We start from the raw sequence: 17,953 nt of genomic DNA on the forward strand, positions 1-17,953 counted from the left end.
GAGCCCCTGGCCGTTCAGAGTCCATCTGGTTCTTGTCAGTTAAGAGCGGAAACTTGGAAGCAGGCTGCCTGGGCTCCTCTTCTGCTCTAGGCGAAGGGACGCTAGGCAGCCTGCTGGGCCTCAGTTTCTTCATCTGTAAAATGGGGATAATAACAGTCCCCCACCTCCCAGGGCTGTTGTGAGGATGGCATGAGCAAATGCATGTGAATTCACGTCAGGACAGCGCCCGGCACTTATCACAATGCTACGTGGCTGCCATTAATACATTTGTTTGGCAGAGAGGAAACCGGCGGAGTGCCTTGCTCTAGGCTCCTCGCTGGGCCAGAATGCAAACCCAGGTGGGGGAGCCTCTGGAGCCCGGGCCTTTCCCCCACCAGCCTCTCAACATGGACCGGGGCTTAGAGACGGCCGGGCCATTCTGCCGCTCACCGATGGGCGGTTCTCACGCGCTCTGCTAATACCCATATGGCTGTAACGTGTCAGAGCCAGATTAATCCGCGCAATGAAAATAAAATAATCTTTAATAAGAATACTAATCACCAGGCCTCGGGGAGCCCGGAGACCTGGAGGCAGAGCCGGGAATTAATGGCCGAGACAGATGGAGCGGCCCTGGGCAGGGGCCCGGCCCCGCCCGTCGACCCAGGGCGCTTCCGGAGTCTGCGTGGCCCGAGTGTCGGCCGGGAGCCAGGCGGGGCTGCTGCCCCTGCCGAGGGCACCTTGCCCAGGCCGCCTGTCAGGCCGGCAGCTGCCTGAGGCCCCACCACCTCTCCCCTCTCCCCCGCCAAGAGCCTGAGATTTGACAAATAAGGTGTCTGCCGGTGGATGACCAAAGGAAATTAATTCCAAATCAGATTTTAAACACAGTCAGGAAGGCAAAAGAGCTCGTCGCTCACGCTCCCCCTCCGAAACGAGACGCTCTGATATTTATAGAAAAATGATCAGGGCCTCGGAGGGTGGTTTGTATTCTGCGTCCAGGTGACGGGAAGGACGGCAACCAGGACTTCAGACTCGGGGCTGCTGCTTGCTGGGTGATGTTCTGAGAGGTCTCTCCCCTTCCCGGCGGGGAGGGGGCTGCAGCCAGCTGGGGGGGTGGGGTCCTGGGTCTGGAACTGTGTTGTGAGGGGACCGCTCTGCTCAAGGAGTTGGGAGATCTGGGATGCAATCACACCCCTAGCTGTGTGCCCTTGGGCCAGTCACATCACCTCTCTGGGCCTCCATTTCCCCACTGGCAGACTGGGCGAGCTCCGCCTGGCTCTGACGTTCTTCTGTGGGTCTCTGAGGCCTGAGGGGTCTCGGTGAGGCCTCAAAGAGCCGGGCGACTGGCTTGGTCCCTTTCCCATGGGCTTTCACTGTCTTCTCTGTCAAACTGAGTGCCTCCCGGCCACTTCTGAGGAGAGCAGTGAGGGTGAAACCAGGGGGAAGGGAGGCCGGGAGGGAGGCCATCGCCGTGGGCCGGCCCCTGCTGCAGGCCTCAGGCTCTGGATCCCCTCCTTTTGCTAAGAAGGAAGGTGGAGGGTTCAGGCTGGGCAGGCGGGGACCCCAGGGCCCAGCCTTCCTCCTCAACGGTTTGCTCAGAGACAACTGTCTGATGGAGAAGCCAGGGGCCCACGGTCCTCAGGGAGTCCCACGCAGGCGGATCGGCGGTGGAGGGGAGCCGCAGCTTTGAGGGGACAACTCAAGCAGCCCAGAAGGGCACCCCCAGTCTGTTCCCAGCTCCTGCTTGGCCCCCCAGCCTCCCCACTCTCAGGGTACCCACCCAAGGAGGGGTGAGGATGGGGACCGCTGGCAGGGCCTCGCATCGGCGGGGGGGGGCGGTGGGCTCAGTTTCAGACCCACGTTGCTTCTTCAAAGGAGGTAACACAGACCATCACAGAAACCCGCGACAGGAGTGAGCGAAGTCTCTCCCCGTGCCACCTACCACTGGCATCCCGTCCCCAAACCTCACTGCCTGCCGTGCGTTAGGAATTAATATTTTTTATAAAACCCGTAATTATCTCGCAACTGGCATAATTATGTTGTATTGTGATTCAGATGTAAAATTCGAAATGTGCCGCCATTGCCTAACCCCGCTTTGACATTTCTTTCTTATTTTGCCAGGAAACGAGACTGGCCTCGGCCTCTCCCAGCCCTGGGACGGTCCTGCTGCCCAGGACTTGGGAGCTTCTACCAGGAGTGCTGCCCTTGACTCGCTGTGGGACCTTGGGCAAAACACACTCCCTCTCTGGGCTCCACTCCCCACCCCTGTCGAACAAGGGGGCTGGAGCAGGACCGGAGACCCCCGATCCCCCAGTCAGGAAGACCAGTCTCCCTCCCACGAGCAAGTGTGTCCCACGGCACGCTGGACAGACAAGGGGCTTACTTGCACCAGAGTTGGGGCCAGCGGCTGACCTTGAGCAGGTATCCGCTGAGCAGCTGGCCTGATTATTATGGCCTGTGCTATGCCAGTTCCTAACTGCTCTGATGTTACCCCAGAGAGGAGGGCGGTGGGGTCTAGCAGCAGGCTCTAGGGACAGAGGGAGCAGCCGAGGGCTCTGGAGGGAGCCAGCCTGGGATCAGAGCCCTACTCTGTGACTTAGGTGGAAGGGGCTCAGTTTGTTGCATCTGTATGATGGGGAGACACGACCTCATTCAGAGGACTTTTGTAAGCATGAGAAAGTGTGTGAACTCCCCGGCTGCACGGACTCCCTGTGCCGAAACCCCCGTGCCTGGGCCACACTAGATGCTCAACAGAATGAGTAACTGCCGTGAGGAGTAAGAAGCACTCATTCACGTGGCAAACGCTCAACAAATTGTCGCTAAGGGACTTTATTATCCGCACCAGAATGAGGGGATGTTGGAAGCCAGCTCAGGCAGGGAGAGCGCTGGTGCTGGGCCGGGGATAGGTTACACACCTACACGTGGCTCCGAGCAAGACAGACCTGACTCAGGCCCCAGCTCTGCCTGTCACCAGCCGGGAGGCCTATGCAGCGACACTACCTCTTAAGCCTCAGTTTTCCCATCCGTAAAATGGAATGGTAATACCCGCCTTGCTACAGTGAGCAAATGAACTGATGTGTGAGCATCGCTTTATGAGCTGTAAAGGCAACGGGGGTGTTTGTTATTGTAATTACCAGTGGGAAGTTGAGAAGCACAGGGATGGCTGTGATAGGAGCCAGGAGAGGCTGGGAGCCTGGGACCCTGGGAGCCTGGGAGCCTGAGAGCCAACTAGGCCACAGGTGATAGAACAAGTCCAGAAACAGGCAAATGTCACAGAAGGTGCTTTGGGGGTCAGGGTTCTGGAGAAGCAAAGACTCACAGCAGTTGGGAGTGCGAAGAAGGACTTCTTAAGGAAACCAGAGCCCCCCGAGAGGGGCTGGAAAGGGCCTAGTGGCTGCATGGGAGATCCTGATCCCACAGAACTACCTTGAGCATCACCTGAAATTGTCAGCCTGTGGCCTCCTCAGTCCTGTGAGCACTGAGGGGCCCTGCCTGCCTGCTGGGGCCGAGGGATGGGCCCCGTCCCAATTCCTATCTGGGGCCGGGCCCTAGTCTCTCTGCTCCCTGCACAGGAACCTCCTCCTTCCCCAGGAGAACCAGTGGTCCCAACAGCAGGCTTCACTATGCTCTGAGTGGCTGCGCTGCCGTGTGCCCAGCCCCCGGGGAGGCCGAGGAAGGGCAGAGGGCAACCAGGCGGAGACCAGTACAGCTGGGTCACCAGCTGTCTGTCCAGCCGACTCTCCCGGTGACCCGGGTGCTTGGGATGCCTCGTGACACTGCCCCCAGAGGGGCACAGTGCAAGCGTGAGGCACGTCCACGCAGCCTGGGGTGTGGGTCCTGCTCTCGGTCTCTGGCATGGGAACCCCAGCAACATGCTCATGGGGAGACAGGTGCCACGCTGCTGCGTTCTCCACCTTCCCCTTCACAAGGACCTTGGCTGTCCCCTCCCACAGGTCCCTGGGTAAGATCCCCCCCCCCAAACGCCGGCAGGCTGGTCCAGGTGCCCCAGTGACACACCCAACCTAGAGAGTACCCCCTGGGTGCCCCAGACTGCACTCATTCACCCACGGACTGGTTCCACTTCCCTCCACTCCGTGCAAGTTTGGCGGTTTTAAGCACAGATTCCGGTGCCAGACTTCTGGGTTCAAGTCACAGCTCTGCCACTCCCGCGCTGTGTGCCCCCGGGCAAGTTCCTCTGCCTCTCTGTGCCTCCGTCTCCTTGTCTATGAAACCAGGATAAGAGTAGCTTCTATGTCACAGGGGAGGCCCGGAGACTAAATGAGTTAATATGTGAAAAGTGCCTAAAATGATGCCCGACGCACATGAGCTCCTAGAATCGTTCCCTCGCACAGGTATGTGCCCGAGCACACGGGCGTGCTTAGACGTACCCCTCCACGGCGCCCACAGAGGGCGCCACCCGGCTGCGGCGTGCCTGCCTCCGTTCTCTCTCCCCTGCTCCACACACACACACACACACACACACACACACACACACTCCCACACACACAGGCGGCCTGGTGTATTCGCTGACCCACGAACCCTGGAGGGTCACCCATCTTCCTAGGTGCTGAGCTCGCCGCCCGGATCCCTGCCGACTGCCACGGCCCCCACGCCCCGCCCGGACTGAGCCCACGTGCCCCCCACCCCGCGTGGCGCACTCACCCACGCAGGCGTCCCGCCGCTCCTCGTAGCCAGCGCTGCACACGCACTTGCCAATGGGCACCAGCCACTCGCCCTCGGCGCTGCAGTACATCTTGGGCGTGTCCCGCTCCTCGGAGTGCCGCACGCACTGGCCCCGCACCTCCACCAGCGAGGACGAGTCGGCCCCCGTCACCGCCTCCGAGAAGGCAGCCAGGTTGCGCACCATGGTGGGGCACTTCTTGTAGTAGATGCGGAGAGACAGGATGGCGAGGCACGCGCCGATGTCCTGGAAGGCCAGATAGAAGCCGCGCTTGCTGAGGGGGCCCACGCCGCGCACCTCCGTGTTGAGCTTGAGGCGCCGCACCCCCAGGTCGGCCCCCGTGAAGCTCTCGTCAGCCGCAATGGTGTCGATCTTGAGGAACTTGCTCTCCTGCGTGCTGGCGCCCAGGTCACGGTCCGACTCCAGGTAGTAGAGGTTGAAGGTCTCCTTGCAGGTGCCCAGCACGCCGGGCATGCTGTTGCAGTCACGCAGGGTGAACTTGATCTCGGCGTAGACACGCCGGGCACCGTCGCGGGGCACCCAGCTCGTGCGCAGCCAGTTGTTCTGGTTGGGGCTCATGACGTTGCACACCTGGTACGTGTGGATGGGCTGGAAAGACTCGTCCACCTCGTTGATGGAGTCCCACTGCGGGCAGAGAGAGCACAGCGCTGACGCGAGAGGCAGCACCTCGCCCTCTCCTGCCGGTCGCCCCGGCCACGTGCCACGTGCAACATGCATGGCCCCGGGGGCATCCTGGGGAAGAAGATGGAACTTGGGTCTCTGCCCTGGGGTTGCTGACCTCCTACTGGACTGTCACAGCCGTCAGGCACTCTAGAGAGCTCCACATCCTTCTGGGAAAGCGTGTTTTGCTGCATTGGAGCAAAGACAGGCTCAGACGTGTGAGCCACATGTCTGAGGTCACCCGGCTGGTGACTGGTGGAGCCAGTACTGGAACTGATGCCAAGGCTACAAAATCCAACCTTGTTTCTACATGGCAACTCCAAACACTCCCGGGGGGGGGCAGTTTGGGGGTATTCTGTTTGGGTGATTCAGGGAGCCCACGGGTCCAGTTTCCGTATCAGTTGCCAGAGGGATCTTTCTAATTCGTGAACCTGACTATGCCTCAGATCCTTGAGAAAGGGAGTACTAGGATGTGGGGACGTTGAATGTGGCGGTTTCTGGGCCAGGCGCTAGCCAGGTTATCAGTGATCCAGAAATAAATCAGACACAGTCAACAGAGCAAAAGGCAACATCCCTGCGAATCACGTGTCTGATAAGGGATTCACATCCAGAATATATAAAGAACTCCTACAACTCAACAACAAAGAACCAAACAGCCCAATTTAAAAAACGGGCAAAGGACTTGAATAGACGTTTCTCCAAAGAATATATACAGATGGTCAAATACGGCATGGAAAGATGCTCACCATCCCTAATCATTAGGGTAAATACAAATCAAAACCACAATGCAATACCACACACACACACACACACACACACACTAGGACGGCTACTATCAAAACAACAGAAAATAACAAATGTTGGTGAGGATGTGGAGAAACTGGAGCCCCTGTGCCCTGTTGGTGGGAAAGTAAAATGGTGCAGCCACTGTGGAAAACAGTATGGAGGTTCCTCGGAAAGTCAAAAATAGAACTACCCTACGGTCCAACAGCTCTACTTCTGGGAACATACACACAAAAGAATCGAAGGTCAGGGTCTCAAACAAACACTTACACAGCAGCATTATTCACAACAGCCAAAAGGTAGAAATGACCCAAATGGGTCCATCGTTGGATGAAGGGGTAAACAAATTGCGGTATATCCAAACAATGGGATATTACTTGGCCTTGAAAAGGAAGGAAATCCAGATGCATGCTACGACATGGGTGAACCTTGAGGATATTCTACAAAGTGAAATAAGCCAGTGAAAGAACATACATTTTATGATTCCACTTATATGAGGTACTTAGATCCACGGAAACAGAAAATGGAATGGTGGTTGTCAGGGGCCGGGGGGCTGGGGAACGGGAGGCTGGTGTTTCATGCGGACAGTTTCGGTTTGGGAAGATGAAAGTTCTGGAGATAGATGGCGGTGATGGTCACACGACACAGCGAATGTACTTAATGCCACTGAACTGTACACTTAAAAAGCAGTTAGAATGTGGTTCGGAAATTTTATGTTATGTGTATTTCACCACAATTGTTTTTTTAAACCCAGTTCAACGGCTTCATTAATTTTTTTTTTAATGTTTTAGAGAGAGAGTGAACGGGTGGACGGGGCAGAGGGAGAAAGAGAGAGAGAGAAAATCCCAAGCAGGCTCCACACTTAGAGCCTACGCGGGGCTCGATCTCACAACCCTGGGATCGTGACCAGAGCCGAAATCAAGAGTCAGACGCTCAACCAGTTGACCCACCCAGGTGCCCCTACCACAACTTTTTTAAAAACAAGGAAAGCAACATGCCAGAAATACTCCCTCCCCTTGACCGTCTCACAGTGCATCAGACAAGGTGGTTGGGCGCTCTATGCCAAAGAGGATGGGCATCCAGAGGGGGGTGGAACTTCCTGCAGGCTGAAGCAGGAAGCTCTTGCAGGGGGAGTATGAGCAATGTCCCGCGAGCACCAAATAGCCCAGTTTGGACACAGAAGATTCACCTCCAAGATCCAATGTTGACAAATGAGCCAGGAGCCAAGAGATCAAGACCTCTTGGTCTCTAACGTGCTGTGTGACCTCGGGCAAGCTCCCATTCCTCTCTGGGCCCCAGCTTCCTCAACTGCAGAATGCTGGTTGGCCGGAAGCAGTTATTGTGGGCTGAGTTCAGTGGACTCCTGATGGCCCCAAGGAGGGGCTGGGGGCTGAGGGCAGATGGAGGGGACGGGCTTCGGGTCCCTGCCTTGGCTCGGCCAGAGATGCAATGCCTTGCTGTCCTTTCTCGGGCCACTATGGGCAGTTGCCCTTGAACTAGAGATCCTCTTACTTAAGGGGGGTGGGAGGTAAAAACTGCTCCTCATGATGTTCTGAGAATCTGTGGGGCTCTGAGTAACTCACAAGGGTTGGAGTGGGGCCTCGGGGGTCTGAAGTCTGACAAAAGCCCCTCCATCTCTCCTTGTCTTGGCCAGCCACGTGGCCTCTACCCTCAGCGCCCACCCCTGTAAAATGGGGCTCAGACAGGCCCGCCTCAGTGAGGCTCGAGAGGACGAAAGACGTAGGCTGCCAAGCGCTTTGGCTTGGGCCTGGCCCAGCAAGGCACCAGAGGAACAGGACTCCTACGACGCCGACCCAGCAGCATCTTCCCAGCCCACCGGCGCCTGCCTCCGGGCCCCCTGGGGAAGAGGTCCGCGGTGTGCCAGCCTCACCCGAGAGTTGATGCCTCCTACACCCCCTACCCCTACAGGGCCCCCCCTGTGCCCCCCACTGCAGCCAGGGCCTCCGGGCAGCGCGGTGTCACATCTGGGGTTAAAGTCATTGTCACAATTAACGGAGCACCAAAGAGCCAGCCAGCTGCTCCCTGTCTGTTTCCTGCCAGGAACCTGGATAAATTAATCAGCTCCATCTGAGTCCGCCCCAGCCGCCCTACCGGTGCCAATGGCCTGGCCTTGCCCTGCCGGCCCCAGGGGCTGCTGCGGACACCCAGAGAGGCACGACTTCCTGGAGGCCGGTGCAAGGATGGAATGAGCCCTGTTCTCCACCCCGGCACCGCCCCCATCCCCCCCCCCCCCCCGCCTCCGGCCCCCACCACTGCTCTGCAACTCCGTCCTCTGTCTGGAACAGAATGCCCTGGACCAGCTGTGCAGCCCTGGGCACATCACCTCCCCTCTCTGAAGCTTGTGCTCCTGTGAAACTGGGGGGAGAGGGGCTGATACCAGCCCCTCCCACCTACTCCAGGGGATCAGGTGAGACAACAGAACGTGACTTTCATCCCAGGGCAGCATCATCGGTTAATTCACCAGAAGAGGGGGAGTGCGCCCCAACGTGTGGAGGGAAGGGCACATCCTGATTAAGAGTCTGGGTCCTGGGGCCAGACTCCCCCCAACCTTAGCAGAGTTGCTTAACTTCTCAGGGCTTCCGATTTCTCACCAGGAAATGTCCCTTTCATGCATCCTCATTGATGGCAACTGCGATCATCCCCGTGTTATAAACGGGGAGGTGGAGGCGAGGTAAGTGACTTGCCTGAGTCACCCTGATTAAAGGCAGCAGCGTAATGGCTCATCCAAGACCCAGACTCTTGGCTCCTAGGCCGTGCAGCCTTGCCTGACAATCCGGTCATTTTGCTGACGCTGGAGACAGCCGTGGATGACCCTTGTTCCCAGGCTGTTTAGGAAACTTCAGAATCAGAGGGGTGCCTGGAACACAAGGACCACATCCACAGGCTCCCTAGCTAGATGGGCAGGAGAATCACCTGGAAAGTTTATGAAACAAAAGATTCCCAGGCACCTCCCCAGACCCCCTGGATGCAGGGATCTGTATGCCTCACCTGCTAGCCTGGAACAGGCTCGACATCTAGAGTTTGGGACCCAGGGATCTCACCCAGCCTTCTTTCCTCTCTGGACAAGCCCATTCTCCAGGTCCCATAAAGGTGGAAGGTGGCCCCGGGCTGAGCAGACAACGCTGGATTGCCTCCCACCCCCTCACAATGAGGACACACACCAAAGAGAACACAAGGGACTCAGCACAGGCTCCGGGCCGGAGAGACTGGAGTTTGAGACCACCATTTGGAACCTGCCTGATGGTGGACAAATTATTTCTTGCTGCTCTGAGCCTCAGTTTCCTCATCCGTGAAATGGGGTGGCTGTACCTACTCACAGGATGGGTTGTGGGGATTACGAGATAATGCCTGTGAATTATTCAGAGCTATGTGAATATACGTTATTTATTCTAACTCCTAAACAAGTAAGGTAACTCGGAGCCATGCTTTAGAGCATTCTGCAAGCAAACAAGCCTTAGATTTCCAGAAAAACATCGCCAAGTCTGGTCATGCTCCCCACCTGCTTAAAACCTTTACAATTCCTTGTTACTCTAAAAACCAAGTCCTAAGTTCTGAGTAGGACAGAGGGACAGAGACACCCAGAGCCAACCTGGGGCCAGGCCCCCTCCTTCCTGGCTGCTGAGTCTCAGGGGAAATGCTGACCCAGCCATCAGCCAGGCAGTCACCCACTCAAAGGTCGGCCCCCCGCCACTGGCAGAGCTGGCCCACTTTATCAAGCCCTTTCTCACCCATGCTCACCCCTGGGAGACAGCCATCTGGGGACACACACACAGGAGCATTCCACAAAGAGAGACTGAGGCCCAGGGAGGTACAGAGATACCCCAAAGACCCAGCCTCTACCCTCAGGCAGGGCTGACCTGCTCTGGCAGAAAGGAGTTCCCTCCTGGTTCTTAGGCGCATGTGGCCTGCCTGGGAAGCTCCCTGAAGCCTGCTGCATGGGGGCTGATGACAATGGACTCAGCTGACTGCTGCCAGGACACGAAACCTCCAGGGAGAGAAGAGGGGGGCTCTGTCCTGACCCCAGCCACAGGCCACAAATGACCCGGAAGAAAACACCACCCTGGGGTGCCTGTGTGGCTCAACGGGGTAAGTGTCCAACTCTCGATCTCAGGGTCATGAGTTCAAGCCCCGAGCTGGGCTCCACACTGGACATGAAACCTACTTAAAACAAACTAAAACCCTATCGCTTCAAACCTACTTAAATAAACAAAAACCCTACCCCAAAGTGAAGACATACCCCTACTCCCTTCATGAACACTAACTCTTGACATCAATATCACCCTCATCATCATTAATATCATTCCCCTCGTCTCCAGAGCCGCGGAAGCCAGTGTTCATGAAACAAGTCATGCGTACGCGATGTGCCTGTGTCTATGGCAGGGATGTGAGGGTGCGTTTCTGAGCACCCTTGCAGGAGGACACGTATGTGACATGTAACTGACACACACTAATAACGATGACGGTGCCCAGTGAGGGCACACCATGTGCCAGGCACGGTGCCCAGACCAGGTGTCACCTCCCCTCACCCTTGCAGCAAACCCCATGACACTGTCACAGGCACATCCCTTCCAACAGCTGGGGAACTGGGACTCGGGGAGTGAAGTGGTGACCACCAGGGCCACCCGTTTGTCGATGGCAGAATCGGGCCTCCGCCAGGCTCACGGGTTCACTTTGGCTTGACTGCCCTGCTCACCCTGGGATCTGGATAAGAGACGTGGAGGGACGGGGACGGTGCAGCGCTCTCCCTGGACACCCCGAGGTTACCGCGCCAGCTCCCCAGGAAGATGGGAGGGGCCCCCCGCCTGAGAGCACACAACCCACAGAGACCTGATGGGCTCAGCCCAGGGTCACCGTGGAGGCCATATGGGCCTGGGGGTTTGGCCACAGTGGGTTCTAGCAGTGCCACCCAGATGATTCTGACAGAAGAGAGAGGCAGGTGGGGGGGTCCAGGGGTCTGGACAGCTCCTGGAGAGGACGGGGCATGAGGGGTGAAAGGCCTGGCTGGGGCCCTTTCTTGGCCGTTCCTGGCCATTGGCACGTCCCCGGCGACCCTGGGCCCAGTTGTGGTATGTGACTCTGTAGGCCCAGAACCCAGATATAAGGATCCCACACTCGAGGCCTTACACTTAAGGACTGGCAGCCCAGCACCAGATGGTTCTGTAATCCCAAGGGTCTGCACACAGGAAAGGAAGGAAGGTAGGAAGATGGTAGGAAGGTAGGAAAGCAGGAAGGGGGGAAGGTGGAAGGGTAGGAATGAATGCAAAGATGGATGGATGGAAGGGAGGAAGGAAGGAAGGGAGGGAGGGAGGAAGGAAGGGAGGGAGGGAGGAAGGAAGGAAGGGAGGGAGGAGGAAGGGAGGGAGGGAGGGAGGGAGGGAGGGAGGGAGGAGGAAGGAAAGAATCAGCAGCTCTGTTTCTAACTGCTGTGTGGCCTTGGGTAAGTCCTTTCCCCTCTCTGGACATCTGCTTCCTTTTGATCTATCTGATGATAAGACTGTGAGTCAGACCCTTTCTCTGCTCACAGAGGATGACGCTGGCCCCACTGCCTATCACCTACCCCATGAGCCGGATACGTGAGCCAGCCCCAGTCTCCATGGATGGTTGATGTGTCCAGCAAGTTCACTGTAAAACAGGAGACAAGAAAGCATCAGCCCCTGGGACACCCTTCCCCTGTCCCACAGAGCAGCCCCACCTGGCCATACGAGTCTTCACTCAGGCCAGCCCACACCAGCTCTGTGTCTGTGGTCTTTCTCGTTTCCCTTCTCCTTCAGGGCTCGGTTCGAGTTGTGCCTCTTGCCCGAAGCCTCCTTCCACCACGTCGGCCAAACCCCCAGAACGCAAGCTGCCCCAAGCGCTGGGTTTCCCGGGTTGGTGATGCAGCGGGATGGTTAAGAGACGGGCTCGGGAGTCCAGGAGGCCCGGGCCAGAATCCCAGCCTTGCCACTTTAGGAGCTGTGTGTCCCTGAACAAGTCCCTGCCCCTCCCTGAGCCCCAGGTTCCTCCTGTGAAAAATGGGTGTGACAGCGGATCCTGTCTTACAGGGTGTTGTGAGGGACAACCTGATCCCCGTCTCGCTCGTGAGACACGACAGCATCCAAAAGCACCCACCAACGTTCACACTCTGCGGTCATTTGTCCCACAGGAGGACTGGCCCCGGCTTTGCAATCACCACCGTCTTGCTAGAGATGCCTGGCACCTAATAAGTCCTCCGTGCACGTCTGATGCGAAGAGATCGGGAGGAGTTAAGAGCGGCCTCTCGGCACCTACTATGTGCTGAGCTCTGCGAGGGGCGCTTTGGACGCCTCCTCTGTGACCTGCACAACTGCGGAGAGGTGCTGATTCTTCTCTCTTTACCAATGAGTACACGGAGCCTCGGGGAAGTTCGGGAACATGTTGGAGCCCCACAGGCGGAGCCGGCAGGGCTGGTGTTCAGAGCACCTGACGAGGCAACCGCAGACGGCGCCCCCAGCCCTGGCGGGACCCGTGAGCAGTCACCGCGGTTGGGAAAGGAGTGATGGCCTGGAAGGCGAGTCTATTCTAAGCCAGATCCTCCAAGGGGACCCTGCAAAGCCTCCACAACACAACAGAGAAGAGCTTGCCTTTGGGACCAGACACTGCTGGGCTCATCTCTCAATGCAGCTACACAGTAGCAGGTGACCTTCACTTCTCTGACCCTCAATTTCCTCCTCTGTAAAATGGGGATAATAATACCTAGCGCTGACGGAGGGTAAACTGTGGAGCCCGGAGTCAATGCCTTATTAACACGAATTCCCTTTCCCGAAGTCCTGCCCCTCCTGCCTCTCTCCTTGGACCTCAGACCTACTCCATTCACTTTGAGGTGAGGAAGCAGCACTAACCTGTTCAGAAATCAGGGTTTGAATCTCAAATGCTGTGTGTCCTGGGTAAGTCCCTTCCCCTCTCTGGGCCCCTGCTTCCTTTGATCTATCTGGTGATGACCGTTCGGAGGGCTTTGGGTTCCACCTCCCCACGGCTTTCCATTTCGCTCTCTCTTCCCACGCACCCCCTCTCCCAGCCTTCAATCATGGGCTTCCAACTAGGCTGGCTGGGCCAGGTTACAGAGGGTTAAAGCTGGGGCCCTCCTGGAACTTTTCTGCAGGGAGGCTGGGTGTCCTTCTGCCTGTGATTTGCATAGCTCTGCGCCTGCCCCTCAAAGATGGAGACAAGTGTCTTCAGGAAATGCTGGAGTGAGGATGCTCTCTCTTATTTGCTGATTTTCTCCCTCCTCTTACCCTCCCACCCCATTGTCAGAGCCCCCAGAGGGAAGGCCGGCTGGAGAGAGAGCTCGGAGAACGAGGGTCGGGCCTCTGCCCGCCTCCCTGGGTCCCCAGGGGTCAGGTGGGATCAAGCCACGGAGCCAGCGTCCGCAGAGGGATCTCCCCTCCCCAGCCGGCCCCACGCCAGGGGCGCAGGCAGAGAGAAGCCCTCCCGCCTCCTTCCCTTCCTCTCAGGCAATGGAGAGAAAACTGGGTCAGGCAAGCTCTCTCCTCCTGCTGGCTGGTGGGAGGGGGAGGGGGCCGCACTGCAGTTTCCCCCAGACTAGCAGAGCCTAGTCCGGGGAGATGACGGGGCCGGGGACCCGGGGGCTCCCCCATTCCAACCCACATTCCAGATGGGGTCTTGGAGCCGGAGGGCCCTTTCTCCAGCTTCCCCTGAATGCAGCTCAGACCTGCCCCGACCCAGGGGCAATCAGAACAAATGTCCACCACTCAGACTCCTCCCCGCTGGAGGGTCCTGACTCTCAGGGCGGGTGGGTGTCTGCAGACCCTGCTTTCCAGACCCCTCCCACCCCAGGAAGCCTCACCACATTTGCTGCGGATTCTTGATCAGCCAGCCAGGGGGCTCAGATAATCCAAAGATAAGTCAAAAGTCGATTCTATCGGATTCAGGAAGAGCTATAGGATTCCAGGGCTGCTTGTTGTGACTCCTTCCAGAAGCTTCCCTGACCCTGCCCTCCTCTCCTCTCCCTTTGTGCCCCTCCTCCCTACCTCACACACCCTCCTAGGGGGGGCCGGGGGTGGGGTGGGGATGCAGGATGTCTGTCCGGGAAAGCTCCAGGCCCACCGGAGGTTTCTTCAGACTGGAGAGAATTCCAGCATGAGGCCCACCTGGCCCAGGCCTGAGTCCCCTTGGAAATTCAGACCCTTCTGGGCACCAGGCCTGGGCTCCCTCCTGCCTCTTGCACTGCTGGCCTGTGGGTCTGTGTGACATCTGTGAAGTCAGTTCTCCTCTCTGGGCCCGGTCTCCGCATTTGCCAATGGGAGGACTGAACTCACCATCTCTCAGGGCCTTCAGGGAACTGAATCACTTAACCCCTCTGTGCTCAGTTTCCTCATCTGCAAGATGTCTACGGGCATCCCTCTTGGGCCTACCCGCCTGGGCTGTTCTGGGAGATCAAACGGGTCCCTCTCCTGCTCTGAGAAGCACAGATAATTCCTAAGCCTTTCCTGTTCCACTGTGGAAGGCATTATGCGATTTCTTTTTTTCTCCAGCACTGTCACCTTCCCCCATTCCATTTCGCTGAGACTAATACTTAAATTGATTTACATTCCCTGAGGACGCGGTGCATGATGGTGAGGCTGGAGAATTCGGGTGGCCAGGGGATGTCAGCCAGGCTGTGAACGCCTCGGTGATCACCCCAAAGTGGTGGATAATCCACACCAGAGAGTGATAAGGGGCTATGAGCCTGGTGGGGCTTGGGGGGCATCTCTGCAGGTGCAGGGCCCTCCTCTCCCCTGGCAGGAACCTGGCGTAGGGGCACTTGGCCAGGCTGGGGCACTGCCACCTTTGCAAGAGCCCGGCTGGGAATAGACGCCCCTCCCGGAGCTCCAACAGTCTCCCTTGCCAGTCCTGGCACTGTACCAGCCCAGGGATGATCCCGGGAGGGACTCGTGTCCTTCCGGAGGAAGGACTGTCCTTCGTGGAACCTACGCCTCAGGCTGTCCAACCTGCGTGGCTGCCCTCCGCCCCACTGTGGGTACCCTGCTTCATCGACCGGACGGCGTGCACTGGCCCCTGGACAATGCCTAGCCCTGTCCTAGACAAAGACTTCCCTCCTGCCTCTCTTTGTGGACCTTGTCTCTTCCCCAACTGCTGCCCCTCCCCTGGACATGTCCTCTCTCTCAGGCCAGTGGCCTGCCTTCGGCAGGTGAGCCTGTTCAAAGTCACCTCTGCAGGGGGACTCTGGGGTTTGCCAGCCTGCAATTCTGGAAGGTGCTGCCTCCTTCCTGGAGAAGATAATGGAAGAGAGGAGTTGAGGGTGTACTGCCCAGAGCCCAGAGCCCGGATCCCAGATGTGGACCCCTCGGCATCTACTGATGAGAAACTGTTCCCCTCCCTCCAACCCAAACCTGGGAAAACTGTCTTCTCAGGTCATAGCTCCGAGAGCCCCCAGGCCCTTCTGCCCCAATCCCGCCCTCCTCCTGGCTCACAGGCCCGACCCTCACTCAGTTCTCTTCTGGTGTCCCAGGAACCTGCACCTCATCACTAGCCGCCCAGCTGGCCCTGCTCTGCCTGCCACCTCGCCTCTTAGCTCCCTTGCTATGGTCCCTGCTCCCTACGTGGTCCCTTTTTCACTGGAGACTGTAAGTTTATCTGTGGGTGCATTTATATGTACATATGCATTTCTGTGGGCATAACTGCAGGTTTGAGGGTCCTCTTACATACGTGGTATCTGCCCATAAATGTGCATATTTTCATGTGCGTGCATCTGTCCCCACATGTGTGTGAACACGTGTACTGGCTGCACTTCTGTGTATCTGATGTGGGTGACGTTGGAGGTGGGGGCTGTCCATGCAAGCGAGTCTCTACGGGCCTGGGTCTATGTGTGCAAATCCTGATGCGTGTCTGTGTGCGCACGTGTGCTTTCGGGGACAGCTGTATCTCTGAGTTGTTCGTGTGCAAGGGGGTGGATCTCTGGTATATCTGAGCGTGGATGAGGCACACTGGCTCTGGAGCTCCCTCGCAGGTGGAAGAAGTTCATCCTGCCGGGGTAAGAACGCAGCCCTGGACCCAGGACATCAGCCCCTGGACCCTGCACAGAGCACCAGGATACACATCCTCTGTGCAGAGCTGTAGGGGCAGAGGAGGTCCTGGGGGACAAGGAGTGAGGTCCAGAACAGAATCCTGGGTGGCATCCTGGGCTGGACCTGGAGTGTTCAGTGGGACTGACTGTGTGTGTGTATGAGTGTGTGCGTGCAGGTGCGTAGGTGTGCAGGTGTGAGGCCTTGGGTGTTGGGGGAACCTGGTGGGTGCCTCTTCCCAGCTTTCCTTGTTCCCTCCCACTGCCAGGAGGTCACCTCCCAGACCTTTTTTGTCCTGAACGCTCAGCCCACACTCCTGCTCCCACCCTCCACCCCCCATCCCCCTGGCCCCTCGTCCCCTGGGTGACTGGACTGCCCAGGCCTTGCCCCTGGACAAGACCCTGCTCTCCAAGGCCTTGCCTGCCTCAGCCCCTCTGCAGCCCCTCGGCTTGCCCCTCACTGTGCCCTGCGCCCAGGGCCACGTCCTGCCCCTCAGAGCTGCCCCTCCCCTCCAGCTGTGACCTCCCCAGCCCTCGAGCCCTCCCACCTAAGACTCTCACTCCCTGCCCCTCTCTTGTCCTCCTGCAACCTGGTCCCGCTCTCTGCTCCTCCTTCCTCAGTTCTTGGTCCCCCCTTTCAAGGCCACCCCTGCCCTCTTCTTCTTCAGCCTTCCGAACCTCATCTTGTATCCCCGTATCCCTGTCTTCTGTCCTCTGTCCCCGCCCTGTCCCCTGGTCCTGTTCCCTCTCCTCTATACCTCTTGTCTTCTGTCCCACCCCCCTCCACCCGCCCCCCTCCTGTTCCATCATCCCCAATGTCCAACCTTCAGTTCTCTGTTCCCAGCTCCGAATCCCTCAGTCCTAGCCCTCTGTTCCCCAGACCCCGGGGGGCCTCTGTCCCTCATCCTCCAGCCCACGGGTCCCTGTTCCCCAGTCCTGTCCCCGTCTCCATCGCGCCGTCCCTTGACCTCGGTTCTCTCCCGCGGTGCCATCCCTGTCACCCCCCCCCCCTCCCGCCCCCAAACCCAGGGATCCCAGCCCCTTATGCGCGCGCGCTCGGGTCGAGGGGAAGGAAGTTGAGCCTCGGGCAGCGGGCACCGCGCCCCGGCCCCTCGGCCGCCCCCGCCCCGCCGCCGCCGCCGCCGCCGCCGCCGCTCACCTTCGCCGCGCGCCGCGGACACGCAGGTGGCCGCCGCCGCCGCGGCCGTGACGACCCAGAGCGCGGGGGGCAGGCGGCCCCGGGCGGGGGCCATGGCCGGGCCGGGCGGGCGGGGGCGCCGCGCACCCTCCAGCTCGGCCGCAGCGGCCGGCGCGTCGGCGCGCTCCCTCGCTCTCCCGCACACCCGGCGGCCGGGCGCACACCCCGGCGCACACGCCGGCACACAGCGCACACGCGGGCACCCGCGCCCGCCGCCGCCGCCGCCGCCGCCGCCGCCGCCGCCGCCGCCGCCCCGGGCGGGGGCCGGCCCGTCACGGCGCCGAGCCAATCAGCACCGAGGCGGGGGTGGGGGTGGGGGACACGGAGCCGCACCGCGGACACCGGCCCGCGGACCCCGCCGCCGCACGTGCGCACGCTCGCACTCACCCGCCCGCGCCCCACGTCCGCACGTGGATCCGGAGCCACCGCGCGCCGAGCCACGGTCAGGGCGCCCCCGCGACACCGGGACGTGCAGACCACCGGGGGAGTCCCCGTGTCGGACACGCACACCGAGGCGAGGCGTCTTCCCGCACACTCACGCTAACACGCTTTACTCTCAGACACGCGCGCCCAA

General features: G+C 59.1%; 1 protein-coding gene across 1 annotated transcript in view; it reads right to left on the reverse strand.

Annotated features, from left to right (window-relative positions):
• The window catches only part of EPHA8 (EPH receptor A8), a 34,003-nt gene extending 16,569 nt beyond the window's left edge, over nt 1-17,434 (reverse strand). The window contains 3 exon segments of the mRNA XM_047084405.1: nt 4,639-5,302; nt 11,700-11,764; nt 17,341-17,434. Coding sequence (XP_046940361.1) covers nt 4,639-5,302; nt 11,700-11,764; nt 17,341-17,434 — 823 coding nt within the window.
• Nucleotides 17,435-17,953: the final 519 nt, after the last annotated feature.

Source organism: Lynx rufus, unplaced genomic scaffold, assembly GCF_022079265.1.
Source record: "Lynx rufus isolate CCGP_SWC_20201006 ecotype Redwood Valley unplaced genomic scaffold, mLynRuf1.p SCAF_2, whole genome shotgun sequence".
NCBI classification, from domain to species: domain Eukaryota; kingdom Metazoa; phylum Chordata; class Mammalia; order Carnivora; family Felidae; genus Lynx; species Lynx rufus.